The 19,522-nt window shown below is 41.4% G+C and overlaps 1 protein-coding gene across 1 annotated transcript in view; it reads left to right on the top strand.

Annotated features, from left to right (window-relative positions):
• Positions 1 to 18,245, top strand: part of LOC127440394 (phospholipid phosphatase-related protein type 5-like) — a 39,350-nt gene extending 21,105 nt beyond the window's left edge. Inside the window, exons 4-6 of the mRNA XM_051696931.1 lie at positions 6,478 to 6,654; positions 14,246 to 14,380; positions 17,976 to 18,245. Coding sequence (XP_051552891.1) covers positions 6,478 to 6,654; positions 14,246 to 14,380; positions 17,976 to 18,005 — 342 coding nt within the window. The 3' untranslated portion in view covers positions 18,006 to 18,245. The remainder of the gene's footprint in view (positions 1 to 6,477; positions 6,655 to 14,245; positions 14,381 to 17,975) is intronic.
• The last annotated feature ends 1,277 nt before the right edge of the window (positions 18,246 to 19,522 follow it).

Here is a 19,522-nt window from a genome sequence, read left to right as displayed (position 1 = left end):
ATTTGCATACCACTCCCCCGGACATACGGCTATAAAAGGAGCTGGTATGCAACCACTCATTCAGGTTTTGTGCTGAGGAGCCGAGACAAGGTCCCGGCCATTTCAGTGGGTAGTTCAGCGTTGTGGCAGGAGGGACACAACGTCTCGTTCCCTCCATCAGGGAACGGAGGTTACGCAAGTAACCAGGACGTTCCCTATCTGTCACTCACTCGACATTGTGTCGATGTAGTGACACTAAGGGTCCCTATACGAAACGCCGCAACTGGCTGAACTGTGTTACGTGAACTGGCGGTGTGTGACAGGCAGACCACTGTGTGCCTCGTAGCCAGCGCACCAGGCCGACACGTAACCTCCCCCAACGCTGTTATGAGTGTCGAACGGCCCTTTGGGGACAAGTCGACTGCCCAAAAGATAGAGACAGGCTAGCCCAGTCGTGGCCTCTTATCCTCTTTTTTTTTTAAGCGGCCACCAGGTCTAGTCGGGGGGGGGTGTCACTCAGAGACCACATCCCACCCAAAGGGGGGGGGGGTATTTTGAGTGGAAATACATCACATGGTCTTGCCGAGCTTTGTCGGAAGTATGTCATGTGGAGAAGGGGGAGGAGTTTCTGCAAGCATGGCGACTGGGGCAGAGGGGCCTCTGCCCAAGGAAGATGCAGTTTACCAACAGGGAAACGAATTAGCGGAAGATATACTTCGCATGGGGTTACCTACGGGGAACCACCACATGCAGAGCACCTACCCCAGTACAGGGCTTAGTTAGCACATGTATTGAGCCAGCAGCGAGTTTCTCCGCAAACTTGTCTGCCACAGGGCTCGGAGGAAATCATCCAGGGAACACAGTTTGTGCACACTACTGGGAGTCAACAGCGCACATCTTCATCTCAGAAGAGGTGAAAGGCGCTATGTGCAAGTGATACACCCAGCCAGCTGTCCCGGACTTACCTGCTTGTGCGTGCCACTACATGGGATGAAACCGGTTCCACCCGGAGATTGTAGAGCCTCACAAAGGTGTTGAGTGTTGCCCAGCCCGTGGCTCTGCAAATGTATGTTAGAGAGGTGCCACCGGTCAAGGCCCAGGAGGCCGCTACACCCCTGGTAGAGTGGGCTCATAGCCCTGCCAGGGGCAGCACGTCCTGGGCGTGATATGCCATTGTTATTGCGTCAATGAGCCAGTGGGCGATCCTCTGCTTGGAGACAGCACTTCCTTTCCGCTGTCCACCAAAGCAGACAAAGACTGCCCAGAGACTCTAAAGCTCTGCGTGCGATCCAAATAGATGCGTAAAGCGTGCACCGGACACAGCAATGTCAGGGCTGGGTCTGCCTCCTCCTGGGGCAGCGCTTACAGGTTCACCACCTGGTCCCTTAAAGGGGTCGTGGGAACCTTGGGCACATAGCCTGGTCAGGGTCTCAGGATCACATGAGAGTAGCCCGGACTGAACTCCAGGCACGTTTCGCTGACAGAAAACGCTTGCAGGTCTCCTACCCTCTTGATGGAAGTGAGCGCAGTCAGGAGGGCAGTCTTCAAAGAGAGTGCCTTAAGCTCAGCTGACTGCAAGGGCTCAAAGGGGGCTCTCCGTAGACCCTGAAGAACTACAGAGAGGTCCCATGAGGGAACGAGGCACGGTCTGGAGGGATTCAACCTCCTGGTGCCTCTCAGGAAGCTGATGATCAGGTTGTGCTTCCCTAAGGACTTACGGTCCACTGTGTCGTGGTGTGCTGTTATAGCGGCTACATACACCTTCAAGGTGGAGGGGGACAGCCGCCCTTCCAACCTCTCCTGCAGGAAGGAAAGCACTGATCTGACTCTGCATCTCTGGGGTCTTTGCGTCGGGAAGAACAGCACTTAGCGAACAGACGCCACTTAAAGGCATACAGGCACCTTGTAGAGGGGGCCCTAGCCTGAGTAATCGTGTCTACCGCCCTGGGTGGTAGGCCACTTAAGTCTTCCGCGTCCCATCCAGGGGCCAGACATGGATATTCCAGAGGTCTGGTCGCAGGTGCCAGATGGTGCTCCATCCCTGAGAAAGAAAGTCCTTCCTCAGGGGAATTTGCCGGAGGGGGTGGCTGTTGCAAGGAGCGTGAGGTCCGAGAACCATGTCTGGGTGGGCCAGTAGGGTGCTACCAGGATGACCTGCTCCTCATCCTTCCTGACCTTGCACAGGGTCTGTGCAAGTAAGCTCACTGGGGGAAACGCATATTTGCAAAATCCAGGGGGTCAGCTGTGTGCCAGCGTGTCTATACCGAGAGGTGCCTCGGTCAGGGTGTACCAGAGCGGGCAGTGGGAGGATTCTCGGGAGGTGAACAGGTCTACCTGTGCCTGCCGGAATCGACTCCAAATCAGCTGGACCACCTGAGGGTGGAGTCTCCACTCTCCCCTGAGGGTAACCTGCCGTGACAACGCGTCCGCTGCAGTGTTGAGGTCGCCCGGGATGTGAGTGACTCGCAGCGACTTGAGGTGCTGCTGACTCCAGAGGAGGAGACGGCGGGCGAGTTGTGACATACAACGGGAGCACAGACTGCCTTGACGGTTGACATATGCTACCGTTGCCGTGTTGTCTGTCCGAACTAACACATGCTTGCCCTGGATAAATGGCCGAAACCTCCGCAGGGCGAGCAGAACTGCCAGCAACTCGAGGCAGTTGATGTGCCAATGCAGCCGCGAGCCTGTCCATGAGTTGGCAGCTGCGTGCCCGTTGCATACAGTGCCCCAGCCCGTTTTGGAGGCATCTGTCATAACCACGACGCGCCTGGAGACCTGCTATAGGGGAACGCCTGCCCATAGAAACATGAGGTCGGTCCAAGGGCTGAAGAGGCGGTGACAGATCGGCGTGATGGCCATGCGATGTGTCCCGCGGCGCCATGCCCATCTCGGGACTCGAGTCTGAAGCCAGTGCTGAAGCGGTCTCATATGCATCAACCCGAGTGGAGTGGGCACCACTGAGGATGCCATATGCCCCAGGAGCCTCTGAAACAGTTTCAGTGGAACTGCTGTCTTCTGTCTGAACGCCTTCAAACAGGTCAGCACCGACTGTGCATGCTCGTTCGTGAGGCGCACCGTCAATGAGACTGAGTCCAACTCCAAGCCGAGAAAAGAGATGCTCTGAACCGGGAGGAGCTTGCTCTTTTCCCAGTTGACCCGAAGCCCTAGTCAGCTGAGTTGTGAGAGCACCAGGTCCCTGTGTGCACACAACACATCCCGAGAGTGAGCTAGGATTAGCCAATCATCGAGATAGTTGAGGATGCGAATGCCCACTTCCCTTAGCGGGGCAAGGGCTGCCTCTGCGACCTTCGTGAATATGCGAGGGGACAAGGACAGGCCGAAAGGGAGGACCTTGTACTGATCCGCCCGACCCTCAAACGCAAATCGCAGGAAGGGTCTGTGTCGAGGTACAATCGAGAAGTGAAAGTACGTGTCCTTCAGGTCTACCACCGCGAACCAATCTTGATGCCGGACGCTCGCTAGAATGTGTTTTTGCATCAGCATCTTGAAAGTGAATCTGTGTAAAGCCCGGTTCAGTACTTGCAGGTCCAAGATTGGCCACAACCCACCGCCTTTTTTCAGTACAATGAAGTAGGGGCTGTAAAACCCCTTCTTCATCTCGACCGGAGAGACAGGCTCTATCGCATCCTTCTGTAGGAGGGTAGCGATCTCTGCGCGCAAGGTAGCAGCATTCTTGCCCTTCACCGAGGTGAAGTGGATACCGCTGAACCTGGGTGGATGCCTGGCGAACTGAATCACGTAGCCGAGTCGGACGGTCCGGATCAGCCATCACAACGGATTGGAAAGTGCAAGCCACATGTCCAAGTTCCAGGCGAGGAGGACCAAGGGGACAATCTCGTTGGACGTACTGGCGGGTGGGGCCTCGTGGCGGGGCGGAGCCCAAGGTGCCACGCCATGTTGTGGCCGTGCTGAGTTCAGGGACATCAAAGCACTTACCTGGCTCCTTGTGACCACCCACAGAACAGCCTGGGATGGGGGAGGAAGAGGCCTGTCCTCGTGACCCGTGGAGAATATCACATCGGGGACGGATTTGTGCCACAGCTGGGCGTGCAGGGGTGGGGAGACCGCCGCCAGCACGAAACTTGCCAAAATGGAATGGTGGACGGTGGTCGTGATGATGGCCGTGCACACCGGATATGTGACCCGGGGAACAAGGAAACCACTCTTTTGCTGATCTGTTGTCATTTCTGTTGTCACACAGGCTGACGCGTCATTTCCGTGTCAGCCTGTGACTGGGCGACCGTACCCGAGGGGGGGGGAGCCCAGCTGAGGCTTCCGCATCCGACTGGACGTGCCAGCTTCACGGGCTACGAACAAGAGGTCGAACTCGCCGTGAGACGAGCCGGCGGACTCATCCGGAAGCCCGATCGGGGCAGACGAGCGTGCTGGGGAATGGGAGGTCCGTGGGGGGATACCCGGCGGAGGTGTTCCCATTGGGGTTCCCAAATCATCCCCAGTGCTAGCCGCACTGGCCTCATACCCATAGGTAGAAGGACCGAGGTGGGGAGCCGCTGGGGTGGCTTGCTTTCATATGAATATATATATATAATTTTTTTTTTTTTTTTTTTTTAAATGGTACCACTCTAAAAATAAAAAAGCTTCTTCCATTTATTCTTGAAGTCCAAAAAGCTACAGGACCCGTTTCAACAGATTGAAAGTAGATGGTACAAATTAGCCTTCTAAGAGATAAATTTGATGGTTCCTCTGACAATAATCCAATTAATAACTTCACAATAGACAGAATAACTTTCATCTGTCTTATCCAAATGCCACAGACTCATAAGAATTGGAGGAGAATCAATAGATCAAAAAAGGGCTACTCTGTCACCTGTGATTGAATCTTAAAGGAATATTCCATGTTCAATACAAGTTAAGCTCAACTGACAACTTTTGTGACATAATGTTGATTACCATAAAAATAAATTCGACTTATCTCTCCTTTTCTTTAAAAAAAAAAGAAGCAAAAATCGAGGTTACAGTGAGGCGCTTACAATGGAAGTGAATGGTGGCAGTTTTTGAGGGGTTTAAAGGCAGAAATGTGAAGCTTATAATTTTATAAAAGCATCTACATTAATTCTTCTGTTAAGATTTGTGTTTTATTTGAGCTGTAAAGTTGTTTAAGTCAGCGTTTTTATTGTCATTTTTGGGTTTACAGCATTACTTCCTCATGTTATGGAACAGTCAAATGAAACAATGGAACAATAACATGGAACAGTATTTTTTTATTTTTTTTACACTTGGTAATTGGTATTACTGTAACATCCATCTTGGGTGATCCTATCACAAGTGGCATTTACTGTACATCTGGAATTGATATGCATCTCAAATGTGTCTCCTGTGACCACTCCTAGGATCTTTAATTCTGGTCTGCATACAATATGACATCATTGCATCTCTGCATGTTAATAAAGCACAGAGAGTAAAGAAAAACACAGAAAAGTCAGCACACTGTTGCCATGAGAAATACTTGAATTTTAATGTTTCCACATAGCAGAATTCTCGTTTATTTTAGTCAAGCAGCTGTACTGTGTTAATTTAAGATGTCTGTGCTGTCTGTGATGATCTACATTTATTCGTTTAGCAGATACTTTTGTCCTAATGTGAATAATCTGCATGCTGTATATTTAAGATTATTTGAAGTCAGTGTATGTATGTGTATGCTTCCAGATTTTTGATCAGACAGTAATTTCCTTTTAAAGACACATGCAACCAAGTTTATAAAACACTTTGCGCAATGACTGATTTTGTAAGGGATGCTGATCTTCCCTTCCACCTTCCCTCTTTACCCTGAGGCTTGACTCAAGCTGTGGCGGGGAATAGAAAGGACAGAAGCAATGACAACAGAGGTTCTCTTCAAAACCAGAATAGTCCTTAAATGCCACTCTTCCAGTCACTTAGCTCTTGGATAAAGGAAATGATGATGATGAACCATATAAATGTACTGGTAACACTTTACATAATGTTGTATGCATTAATATTAGTCATAGTTGCTAGCATGAACTAACAATGAACAATGCTTTTACAGCATTAATAAATCAAGGTTACTGTTAATTTCAATATGAACTAAATATTTATAAATTACATGAACCAGCATGATACACGCATGATGTAAAAAATTATTGTTCACTCTTAGTTCATGATATCTAATGCATCAATGTTAATATACAGAATATACTTAATGTAAAGTGTTACAGATTTATTTAATGTGTCATGCATGCATATACTGTACATGCATCTGTATATCAACAGTATTAGACATATTCAATGTTTGCATAATTAACCTCTTATGTTTCAAATTAAATCATACACACACACACACACACAAACACATAAGCCCATTTCAGCCAACATATATGTAACTCATGTACTCAGTCAAACATGCCCGCATGTGAGCAGGGAATAAATGAGTTATGAAAAGCGTTTACACAGAGGTTTGGATGAAGATGTATTACAAAGTGGTCTGTGCTTCCTCAGATGTACATCACATGCTCAGTGAAGGCCAAAGGGACACGGCTGGCCAAGCCGGTGCTTTCTCTGGGGCTCATGTGTCTGGCCTTCCTAACAGGGATTAATCGTGTGGTGGAGTACCGCAACCACTGGTCTGATGTCATCACTGGCTTCATCATAGGAGGAGCCATTGCTGTGTTTATGGTAAGGTCACATCTGAAAACACAGACTTAAACCCACAAATAGAGTCAATTTCCAAATGCAAATGTATTTAATATACTTGTTGATATCAGTTTATATGATTATGCCTGTTTTGTGCACATTTTATTTTGTGGTTGATTAAAGATGTGGCCCAAGGTTAATTAAAGGTTTTAAAACATGAAATACACAAACCTAAGTCCCCGTGAAGTCAGCTATAACACATTGAAATACAAAAACCTGGTAACAATTTACAGTAAGTTTGTATTCATTAACATTAGTTAAAGCAATAGCTAACATGAACTAACAATGAACAATACTTTTACAGCATTTATTAATCTTGGTTAATGTTAATTTTTACATAAGCTAATATATCCTAACATAAGTTAACAACAGTAGTTAACAACATTAGTTAACACGAACTAACAATGAACAATTCTTATTAAGCATTTATTAATCATAGTTTATGTTAATTTCAACATATACTAATACATTTTTAAAATCTAAAGTTGTATTTCTTAAATTAGTTAACACACTATGAACTAACATGAACTAACATTGAACAATTGTATTTTTATTAACTAACATTTACAAAGATTAATAAATGCTGTAAAAAATATATTGTCCATTATTTGTTCATTATACTTAATGCATTTTCTAATGTTAACGAATGGAACATTATTGTAAAATGTTATCAGATTTCTTAATATTTGGTATGTCCCCATTTTATGACATTATGAACTCAAACTGGCATGGACTCCACAAGATGTGCAATTCCTGATGATCTTTGTTCTCGCAACATGATTTGAGATTTGATTCAAACGAAGCAAGGAAATCTGTTTGTACAAAGGAATTATCTTTACATTTGCTTACATTTGATTGGTGACTTAGAAATAGTCAATTTTCTATAAAGCACTTTGTTTGGTGCTATATATTAATAAAGTTTTACCTACTTAGTGTAAAGATTTTTGGTCATTCTTAATTATAATGTTTTCTCCATTGACAGTTAATGCATTATGTATCATGAACTAACAATGTATTTTTACAACATTTATTCATCTTGGTTAATGTTAATTTATCAAAATATTTGTATTTATTTTTTGCTACTTTTAGTTCATTTGTATTAACTTATGTTAACAAATGGAACCTTATTGTAAAGTGTAACCAGACATTTTAAAATTAATATTTGTTTTTCCAATTAAACTTTTCACTCAAATTTATACACAGAAAAAAAAAAAAAAAAAAAAACTAGAAGCATCTTCTCTAGTCATCTCTTTTTGTACCACACTGTATGTGTAACACTGACACAGATTACATCAAGAATTTCATAAAAACTCCTGCTTAATCTGGTCTTTTCTTTGTTTTTGAAAACTATTTTCTGGATCACTCTGCACCAAGGTGAACAAAGTTTTTCTGGATAATCAATAATATACATTATGTGGCGGAGGTTAACAGAGCGTGCTTTCACACTTGGTACCATTGGACCCGAGTTTGTTTCCTCCCCCCTCCCGCTACCCACGCTAGTCTGTGTTCACACAATCATATTATTTGGGTACAAACCATGGTCTGATTACATCATCAACGTGCCACTTGTAACTATGTAACAACTTGAGAAGACATCACTGTGCTAAAGGTGCAGTATGTAAGATTCAGAAACCCTTGTTATTAATGACACCTGTGGACATTAAATGAACTGCTGCCTGTTGCTCGTGATTGCGTGCACACACTGTATAGGGACGCGAGCGAGCATGACTCCATAGGGAAGCGAGACTGAACATGATTCACCGGCATCATGATCACAGATGAGGTAGCATAATTACAATTACACAGTTATGATTGTTTTACTACAAACTTTGAGACTGTATATTATATTTGACTCTCCAGCGCTGGAACAGGGCTAAAACAAAGTGTGGATATAGATCTGACTATGCAAGACTGTAGTTTGAAGTAATCACTTTTCTTTGCATGATACACTGACTGCGTTTATACGATAGCCTATGTCATCGTTAGCTAACTAGCCAGCTTTATCTGTTATCTAAATTTGGTGGATGATGACAGTAGCTGTTTATAAAATAGACTGTACATTATAAATATGCTGACACAATTCAGTATTGATGTGATTCCACCACAACTGTCATTTTGATATATCGATGAGTTATTGTTTTTATAATAATAGGTTGAATATATTTTCTGTATAACCAAGTTACGTTACACTAATGAATGGATCTTTTTGCATCATCTTGAACACATTCATTTCATGTGTTATTGTAGTTTACGTTGCTGAATAATTACAGATGAACATTATGTCAGTTACTGTGAATCAGCAAACCTGACTTTTAGTATAAAGAGAAGATCGTTGAAATTATTTGAAAGTTACGAAGCAAGGTAGCTTGCAATTCGTCATCGTTAGCAGGCAAGATCAAGTTAGCTAAAATTACACAGATCAATCCTTATGACACTATATTTCACATGCTTTGCAGTTATGTAAGCTTACCTGTCCAATAAGAAGAATGCCAATTCAAGGTCGGTTTTGATCCCCAAAACCGAACGAAGGTCCCTCCAGGAATCAAATGTCCTGCCGATGTTCACTCTAGTTTTTGCTCGACCACGATCATGTTCCCACTTAGCCAGACGAGATTCAGTAGATAAATGTTTTTTTTTTTTTTTGGCTTACTCTGAGTTTGTATAGGAGTCGGTGTTGTGCTGGGAGCTGGATGTTTGCTGGATTCCATCTCTAAGATAATGTTACCTAGTGTTGCAGTTTGTTGTCGCTGTTGAATAGCGGAAGAGAAGCACTGAGGCAAGGCTCTCAGGAGTGCGCATAAACGTCACATACTTTGGATTTTCCCGGCAAAAGCGACCTGCTCCCTTTGCATGAAAATCAGTCTACAGGCTTTATAGGCAACCTAGGAAGTCCGGGAAGGGCTCATTTTTTAAGTTGTGTTACAAGCCGTTCACACATTGACAAGAATATTACTTGAAAAATGTTACATATTGCACCTTTAAGTGAAGTATTAAAGTTTTTCTCTTTGGATTTACCATGAAAACTTGCCATGCACAGAACAGCACTTGTGTTTGTCTCCCGCGGATGCATTGAATGTGCAATGATGTGATGAATATAAGCGTTTGTCTGTTGGAAGAGATGTGAAGAATGTGAGCTGCTCTCTGAAGGCGGTGTATTTGGACACAAGCCGGTAAGAGAAATGCATTATACCATAATAACTGCGATCGGGAGCCTGCAAAATTACGCAAATTATATGTCATCACAAGTGGTTCACTTCCGCGATTTAGTACGATTGCGTTCATATCAGCAGTGAACTGTACTGGAGTTCAAATTAACCGTACCCCAGACCACCTTTTCAAGTGGACCCGGATGCGGTTCTCGGGAGCACATCTGAGTTCGGAAAACAGCATTCACATTATCCAAAAGACCAAACTTTGATGTCATTCGACCCTGGGTGCGCACCAAAAGTGCTAGTGTGAAAGCACACTTAAAGGAATAGTTCACCCAAAAATGAAAATTTGCTGATAATTTACTCACCCTCAGGCCATACAAGATGAATCTGAGTTTCATTCTTCATTAAAACAGAATTAAAAATTTTTAGGATTTCATTTCAGGCCTCCTCATTTAAACAATGCAAGTGACTGTACTCTATTTTCTGACAGTCCAAAATGCATATTTTCAACAAATAAAGTTCTTCTGAACCCAAATGATTGATTATTTTTAGAAACAAAACAATACTTGTATACTTTTTTAACTACAAATGTTCGCTTCCGTATATCTCTGTGACGCGCGCTCATGAGAGGGATTATGTAAGCTCATTGGTAAGGTCATGCGTCACGGGGAGGAGGAGGCAGGAAGCGCATCATTGTTTACAAGAGAAACTTGCACAGACCACAGACCAAGCCCCGTTCACAAACCAAAACAGTCCAAAACAATTTCAAAACAATATAAAATAAAATAAAAAAAATCCCTTCCAAATAATAATAATAATAATAAACATTATTGCAGTAAATAACCATCTACTTGTGCTTTTTCTTTAGCTGAAATATATAGGCTATATGACTGTCAGGAATTCAAGCCACACAAGTTGTAGTTAACATTGGTCCAAGTGCGAGAGCGTTTACTGAGATTCAAAGGATTTACTGGGTTTACACAGTGAGATCAAAGGTACAGGTGATATTACAGAAGAGAAGCTTCACAAACTGAAGAAGAGGTAACAAGCAAAACAACAGGGTAAACACTAAACAGATAACGACGAAGATCAAGTACAAATACAAACAGGTAAATAAACACTGCAAGTCCTTTATGTGAGACTTGACAGTGAAGTGGCGTGAAAGTGAATATTTATGCAGGCAGTGATGAGCGAGTGAATTGAGTGCAGGTGCGGTGAATTAGAAATCGGGTGATGAGGAGCGGAGCGCTGAGGGAGGTGCAGAGCCCGAGGGAGGCGTGACAATGATAACGTTTTCACACATACCTGAGTTCGCTTGAAAAACAGCACGGGCACAGCCGATTAATTCAGATATCGACTCTTTGTTTCTTTCGATGGTCTGAAATCCTCAGGGGTAAAATGTTCACTGCCCACCCTCAATATTTGAGAGAATGTAGGGGTGTACTGATATCCAGGTTCAGCACGATAAGCCAAATCTTCAATCGCTCATGATCATGTATAAGCAATCGATAAAAAGTTCATATTTTTCCACAAATACAAATCTACAGCAAAGACAATTAAACTTTTGTACACCGCTGCTCCTCTTGTAAACAATGACGCGCTTCCTGCCTCCTCCTCCACGTGACGTGTGAAGTCATCCCTCTCATGAGCGCACGTCACAGAGATGTACGGAAATATTGTTTTGTTTCTAAAAATAATAAATCCTTTGGGTTCAGAAGAAATGTATTTGTCAACTGGAGATGTGTGGATTATTTTGATGCACCCTAAATATGCATTTTGGACCGTCAAAAAAAATGGAGTATATTCCCCTGCATTGTTTGAAGGAGGAAAAATCTTAAATTCTGTTTTGATGAAGAAAGAAACTCAGATACATCTTGGATGGCCTGAGGTTGAGTAAATTATCAGCAAAGTTTCATTTTTGGGTGAAATATTCCTTTAAGACTTTAACCCAGAATATTCCTTTAAGGGTGTGTTCACACCTGGCAGGTTTGGTTCGCTTAAAATGAACTCTGGTGTGATTGCTCTGTTCATCTGAACAAGTGTGAATGCTGCCATCCGAACCTTGGTGCACACCAAACAAGTGGACCGAGACCCCCTGTATAGTGGGTCTCGGTCCGCTTCCAAACGAACTCTGGTGTGGTTCGACTGATATATGAATGCAGCATGGACCAAAGACGTCTGAACGGACCAATAACAGGATGTGATGTCTTTACTGTACTTTCAAAGGACAGAATGCTCAAGCATACCTGGTTCTTCTCATCAAAGGAGCTATGTTGCCCATTACAGTTCGGTACAGGCGTCAGAACCGCTGTCTCCTTACAGCATATCTTCGTTTATGTGTGCAACGGAGGAATTCCTGTTGCTGTTTTGACTCCTTTACACATATTAGCTCTTCATTTGTTCTCAGCTGGTAAAAATACCACCATATATACATAAATCCAGCCAGCATTGTTTTGGATGTTCGGCAAGTTCCGTCGCAAAATATACATCATAAAAGCTGTCCAATCAGGTTGTGAACTTATCCTTGTGCCTTTTGTTTTGTATGTTTAGGTTTGGTGTTAAAAATGCCAGTGTGAACGCTAAGTGAACTAGGACTAAATGTATCATTTTCTTTTTTTGGTCCGGACCAAGAGAACCGAGCTACAAGTGTGAACACACCCTAAGAATGACCATATTACAATATTGCATCTTTGGGAGCGTCTGCAGTACTACATTAGCCTTAGTGAAAATCAAGTAGTTTTTTTTTTTTGTTGCCTTGGTGCCACCTTAAGTGTAAAGATGCCTTTAAACTTCCTTTTAAAAGATGCTGTCAGTTCCAGAAAGTAATCAGATTATGTAACATACATTACTCTAATGTGTTACTCCAAACAGTTTATCTAAGCAATCTTGAATGATTAGCATTAGCTCCCTGGTAATCAACTGAAAACCCTCAGTCTATAGCCTACATTTTGCTCTGACAGACCTGCCACTAAACACCTATCACTGAGTTAGTCTGAATCACAACAATCCATACCATTGACAGCAGAAGCACAGGGCATTGGTGGTTTGCAAACTAATTTGAACTAAGGGGAACCTTCATGCACAGTACATATCTGAGGCTTCCTCTGTAACGCAACACAATTGTTTTTACTGTGCTGTGTACGCTGTTGTGTTGAACGTGTACAGTCAAAGATAGGAAACCCATTGTGAGTTATAGAAAAAGGTCAGGTAGGATGAGTTCATGCTCGTTTGCTTCACATTAGGAGAACAGCATTTGTGAGAGCTATCGGTTTGTGGAAGCTTGGATGTTTTATGTTCTGTGGTGCTGTACTCATGAGGCAGAGATACGGTATGCACTGACCTATTTCTGCAGTTAGGGGGGATGGGGTGTAGGGAGGAAGTTTGATATAGACACTAAACTCATGATCATATCAAATCATGCGGTCTCCTGAAACATCACATTATCAGAAAGGAGGCTGAATGCAAACGGACAGTAGAGAGGAACATTGCAGTGTGTGATTGGGTGAATGCATGGTGTGGTGCTCTTGCAAATGTCCATTAGGCCTTCTATAGTTCTATAAACTATATAGCAGTGCTTTTGCTGGATTTGCTGTAGCACCAAAGTTGTTTATCGTGCAAAAGTCAACAACAACAACAACAAAAAAATATTTGACCTTGCACAGTTTTAAAGCCTGAGGGGGTGTTACTGAACATACCCATGCTGTCTAAAAACCTAAACAAAATTATATTAATAAATTAATATTAACCAAGATTAACAAATTTGTTTCTATAAAGTGACAGATGTATTTGCTGCAAAATACCGTAGAGTCGTGGGATTGGATGCACAGAAGTGTTTTCTCCCTTTTAACAGTTGATATTGTGAAAAAAGAAGTGCCTATTTATATTGCTTAATTATGCTTGATTATGTGGTTAGTTTCATTTTATTTTTCCAATTCAGTTAGAACAGAATTGCAAGCCACCAGTTGATAACCACTGCTATATGATCGAAAAAATAGTAACGGCAGCATACACAGCACAGAAAAATGAATTCCTACTTCTGTTATTTAAACAGGGGACTTCAGGGCTGGAATATGCCCTGAGATGTCCATATTTTGCAATTCTCCTTTGCTCTATAGTGCAGAGTATTGCCCATAGTGTCTCAATGAAAATCCTGTTGTTTTTTGTTTTGTTTTTTTTTTCAATAATGGATGAATCTCCTCCAGGACATGGCCTCACACGCTTCTTCTTTCCTGAAAGAGCACAGTGCCTTTTTATTTTGGGCAACAAGTCATGCGAGCATCTTTGCCCTTTTGAGACTTATATAAACCATCATTTACAGCTTGAGAAAATCTTGAAATTTCAATGTGTTGTACAAAAAGCCTTTCAGAGGTGTAAAACCTCCCTCTTCTCTTTTGTTTGTCCTGCGGGTGCTGGTGTGTTAGGTGGTGTGTGTGGTGAAAAATTTCAAAGGAAAGCCCTTACTGGGTGAGATACCGCCAGAGGAGAGTGTGTCCAGTGGTCCCATGATCACTAAGCCGAGGATGGAACACACTATGGAGAAGTACATAGCCTCCCAGGTATTCACCACAAGCCTTCATGGAAATGAGAGTTATTACATTATGAGCTTTTTTTTCATATAGACACAGTGAGAACCTTAGAATAAAATGCCTTATTCTAGTAAGTTACCAGTTCACAATCAACTGGCATTAAGAAATTATGGCTGTCAATTTAGTGCAATTAGTTATAAAACAAATAATGTGATAAAAATGTTTAATATAATTGTACGTATAATATGTATATTTCATAAAAATTAATTGTTCTACCATTGGAGCAATTCAAGCATGAAGCACGTTTCTGCGGATCTACAGTCTGTCTAACTCCAGCTGCAACTACAGGCAAAGCACCACACAAACCACACTTACAGATGGTAGGGAGCACAGAATGAGCAAGGGGCTGTTCACACATGAGCGCAACTGAACGTAACAGAATGCACGGTGCTTGAGACACATTTACAGAGTCCTAAAATGCAATGCTCAAAGACAGAGCCTAATGCCTGTGCACTTAGACTAACAATTAAGAATAGCGGAGACGGACTGTAAAAAATGATAAACTATTATAAACTAAATTGAACAATATATTGACTTCTAAATGTACTTTTTGTAATGTCTATTCTATGCTTTAGTCTTTTGCCACATTATTGTAATTTTTTAATTTTTTATCATATAATTATCATATAATTATAATTTATTAATAAATTATATTATATAATTAATTTGATTAGAGAATTTAGCCCTACTTAACACGTTTTCACACTACAAAAAGTAATACATTCTGTACTAGACTAGAATAATTTAGATGGGCTTCTTACATTTGTCTCCTACAAGATCATTCATCTGCACTTAAATGATTTGCAAAACAATTTGTCAGCCTTATTTGGGTTATCGTATGCATTTTACTTTCAGATTGCCTTTGGCAGTTTTCAGTTTTTGAAGCATTAAATTTTTTACTTATATGGTCATGAATGTGAAACTGTGTGTTGGTAACAGGGCTTAGAAATTATAATTGCCCAGATCCAGAAGGTCAGAATTGATGATGAATAACAGCTGTTAGGAAACAATGCTTTCCTTTTTGTTTATCTTTTGAATACAAACTCAATTCCCCCTTCATTTCAGTTCTTTCCAGAAAAAATAAAGACTTTTGATGACATACATCACATTGAAAAGCCTTTGGACACTGAATATTATGTTCTGAAGAATGTTATATGACTTTCCCTTGTAAATCCCATTATTTCTTTTCAGTATGTTCATTTGACTGCTTCTGCCTCAGGCCAGTATTTCTTGTATCTGTGTCACAAGAGATCAGAGTTAGTCAGTGGGCTTGTCTTCAGAGAAAGCAGATAGATGCCACTGGAGTGTGTATCTAAATCCTGCTTTTGATCTAAAACTATGATTAGGTGTTTTCAGAAAATTTTGTCATAATCATTATTCTATTATAGTTGTTTCCCATACTGTAAGTATTGAGCTGAAAGCAAACAAAATCACTGGACATGAGCAATAATAACAAGAACATTGTTGTTGTTAAATGTATTGGACATAATGTGTTATAAAAAAAAGTATGTCCTTCTCACTTGCCATCCTTAATATCAGCATACAGTTGAATGCCAAAGATTGGACACCTCAGAAAACTAATTATGAAACTGCTGTTTTACCTACAAGGTTCCTATTTTTCAGTTAATATATATATTTTCTAGTTACGCTAAGCTAACTTACCCAGTAATCATGAACAACTGAAAAAGTCATGGAAAAATTCAAGCAAAATAATTGGTCCAAAGCTATGGTAAACCCTGAAAATTTCGGCATCTAAAAATTGCTCTTCATGAGTGCAATGTCCATAAAATGACATAAAAATCCTTATCCAGTAATCACAAACATCTAAAAAAGTCATGGAAATTCATTGGCCAAAAGGTGTGGAAACTGCTCCTAGTGACCCACAGATCAACAATTCATGGTAGATAATTTCAGTGTTCAGCAACATTGTTCAGCAGGACTGCCATACGATATTCAACAGGTAGCAAGTTCCCTATAGGTTGTGTCCCCATAGTCTGCTTTCAGATATTGTCACCCTTAAACTCTATTATGCCTTGCAATCAGCAAGTAACTGGAGTTCTGCCCATCTTTGATTAATAGTTTAAAATGACTTTCCAGGATTCATTTTGAATTCATATAAGGGTGAGTCCAGGGGCTCTGTGAAGCAGTTCATCAAGATTACCCATATGCCTAAGACATATGCACCTGCAATGCATGGCTAGCACTCACACCACACTAGGCTATTTCAAGGTTGCACCATTTATCTTTAAGGTAATTATTACTTATTCCAACAGGCTTAGAGTAGTGTGCATCAGGTCTTTAGCTTGTGATGCAGTGGTATGGAGAGGTATAAAAGCAACTTATATTCAGTTGCCTGTGTTAATTCTCCTACAGATACGGCAAAAAATAAATAAATAAATAAATACAAAAAATAAAATCCAGTAGACCCCAAGCTAAGTCTTATCGCACTTTTCCACTACACGTTACGGTTCGACTTGACTTGACTCTGCTCGCTTTACTTTTCTGAGCTTGCTTTTCCACTGCAGTTTAGTGTAGCCTCAACGTGGGTGGGATTATAGGCTGATCGTCATAGTTGTGCCGCCTCTACTGCTGTGACATCATCTTAAACGTGACACAAATATTACTGACCATAAACAATAGCACGACCGCTAGCTGTTAGCTACTAGCTCATTGTGCTGCATAAAGCAGGTGTTGCATGGTAATTTTACACAAGTGTAACAGTTCAATTGGCCTGGTTGTTTTAGAAGCAAGCTTTCCAGTAGCTGGTCAACTAAATAAAGTGAAGCTTTCAAGCAGAACATAGAGTTAACGTAACAAAACGTATCATCCTCCATCGTGGACTCCAACAACACCGTGGCCGAGTCCAGGACACTCCCCCTCCCATTGCTATCTATTGCCATAGATAGTGTCCATTTGGTCGAACCACTTCCACTTTCTTCTGTTTGAACCACTCCAGCTGTTGTGGTCCTTGATGGTTCTGTAGTCACTTTTACGTTTTTTTAACTTTTCCCTACACTGTTGGTAGATCCGGTGGTAGCCGTGTGCGGTCAATAGCTGAGGCACTTCCTGAAAGACTTTTTCGTTTCACGTTGTTTCAATCGTTGCTAACGAGAGGAACGTCTGCACCTCGTTTATTGACCACATCGTGGTTGTGCGCACAGCCATTTCTTTTTACAATTCAAAAGTCGCATGAACAAATGATACTGCTATTGCTGTTGCTAACTTTAAAACAAGCGGGTTGATGTCCCGTGTCGCAAATCCAGTGACGCTGGTAGTGACGATTCTCTCTGACCAATCAGTGATCTGCAGGTTTTTGACGTCATATTTAGTATCGGCTCGGCTCGCTTGGAACATCGACTGAGGTAGTACTAAAAAAAGTACCAGGTACCAGGTACTATCCACAGTGGAAAACCCCCAAAAAGCGAGCAGAGTCGAGTCGAGCCATACCGTGCCGTGGAAAAGCCCCATTACTCTTTTGGTCCTTGGATAACATATTTGACTGTGCAGCTGGACTATGGCAAGTATTTTTGATAGATTTTTAAACTGCATTTTGTTTGATTTTCAGACTCCCATCACTTATGCTGAGATCACATGACAATGAAAAGACGGCAAACATAAAAAAGCTGTGGACAATGTTGCTGCTATCTGATGCAACATCTTACTTCGAGAGCAACGTCGATATGTGCTATTTTTACACTTCTATTTTCAAGTGTGTGAAAAGATTGTTGATTCCTTGTTTGTCCTCCTTGTTACTTTTTTTGTTGAAAATTATTATGATTGGGTCACATCCCTATTTTTATACAAACATTTCACTTTTAACATTTTTGTGGTTGAATATGCAGGGTACAGAGTGAATGTGGAATAAAAATATGATGTCCATTGAAATGTGTTTCACATATCCTGATGTACAATTATAACCAGCCTGATGTCATGAAAATTCGGACTATTGTGACATTTTTGCAAAATGATATTACCGTGCGTGGTTCATTACATGTATCACAACAGTTCCGAGTTTAAATGTCCACTGTGTGGTGCTAAAATCACATTAAATATTCTCCCGAACAGGTGAGGTTTTTAATGTTAATGCACTCAAGTTTTTAAAGCAACAAAACGTAATGTTATGTTTGTAACCCTGGTTCTCTGATAACAGGACTGAGGTAGCTCACTATGTGTAAATGCCTCATGCATGAAACTGTAGGGCTTTACTGGTTGTTTAGATCAATGTTACTATCAGAAATAATTGGTAATTATTTCTTTAGTTATTAATTAATATTTCAATTAAATAATAGGATCTAACTCATTAAAACCTCATATGAGGCTCCAGTAAATGTAGTGCGCTACGTTTAGGAGCGGGTTTGGTTATTAGCAATAATTAATAATTATCAAAGATAATTATTAATTATTAAAATCATTAGAACATTGATTTGAATCAATGTGAATCAATTTTTTAATAATTTGAATCAACAATTATCAAAGGTAATCGTTAATTGTTAACATCGATGAAACATTAATTAAAATTAACACTAGCTTATTGATCCCTCAAATTCAACAATCATCAAAGATAATTGTCAATTATCAAAAAAAATCAATAGAATATTAATTAGGATTAATTTCGCCGGGACACCACCCTGGAATCAGGGACTAATAACCAGATAGTATAACAGTCTCAATATTAGATTGTTCTCTTAGGAAAATCAACATCGAAAAAAAACAATGAATGAAGGCTTGAATCCGAGCACTGACATCCCGTCAGCACTGGACACAGGTGTATGCAAAACAAACCAAAACACTTCTCTTTGAATTATAACAAAGTTTATTTATGCAGTAATATCAATTAATAATTAATACAATGCAGTCAATAAACTTCCGACTTACAACTACAAACTAAACAGTGATATGATTAGATATGGTAATCAAAATAATCCTATAACACATGAGGGTGTGTGTGTGTGAGAGAGAGTGTGTGTGTGTGTGTGTGTGTGTGTGTAAGGAGGGACGCGCACAAAATGGCGGACGTCACTCTCGTGGAAAGTATGTCACGAGAATTCCGGCCGCGAATGTGGGCAGAGAGAAACCAGTCAGTGGCGTCTGCTTGTACGATAGCTCAGGGAC

Source organism: Myxocyprinus asiaticus, chromosome 5 (genome assembly GCF_019703515.2).
Source record: "Myxocyprinus asiaticus isolate MX2 ecotype Aquarium Trade chromosome 5, UBuf_Myxa_2, whole genome shotgun sequence".
NCBI classification, from domain to species: Eukaryota; Metazoa; Chordata; class Actinopteri; order Cypriniformes; family Catostomidae; genus Myxocyprinus; species Myxocyprinus asiaticus.
Note: the sequence above shows the minus strand (reverse complement) of the source record. Positions and strands in the feature narration are given on the sequence as shown.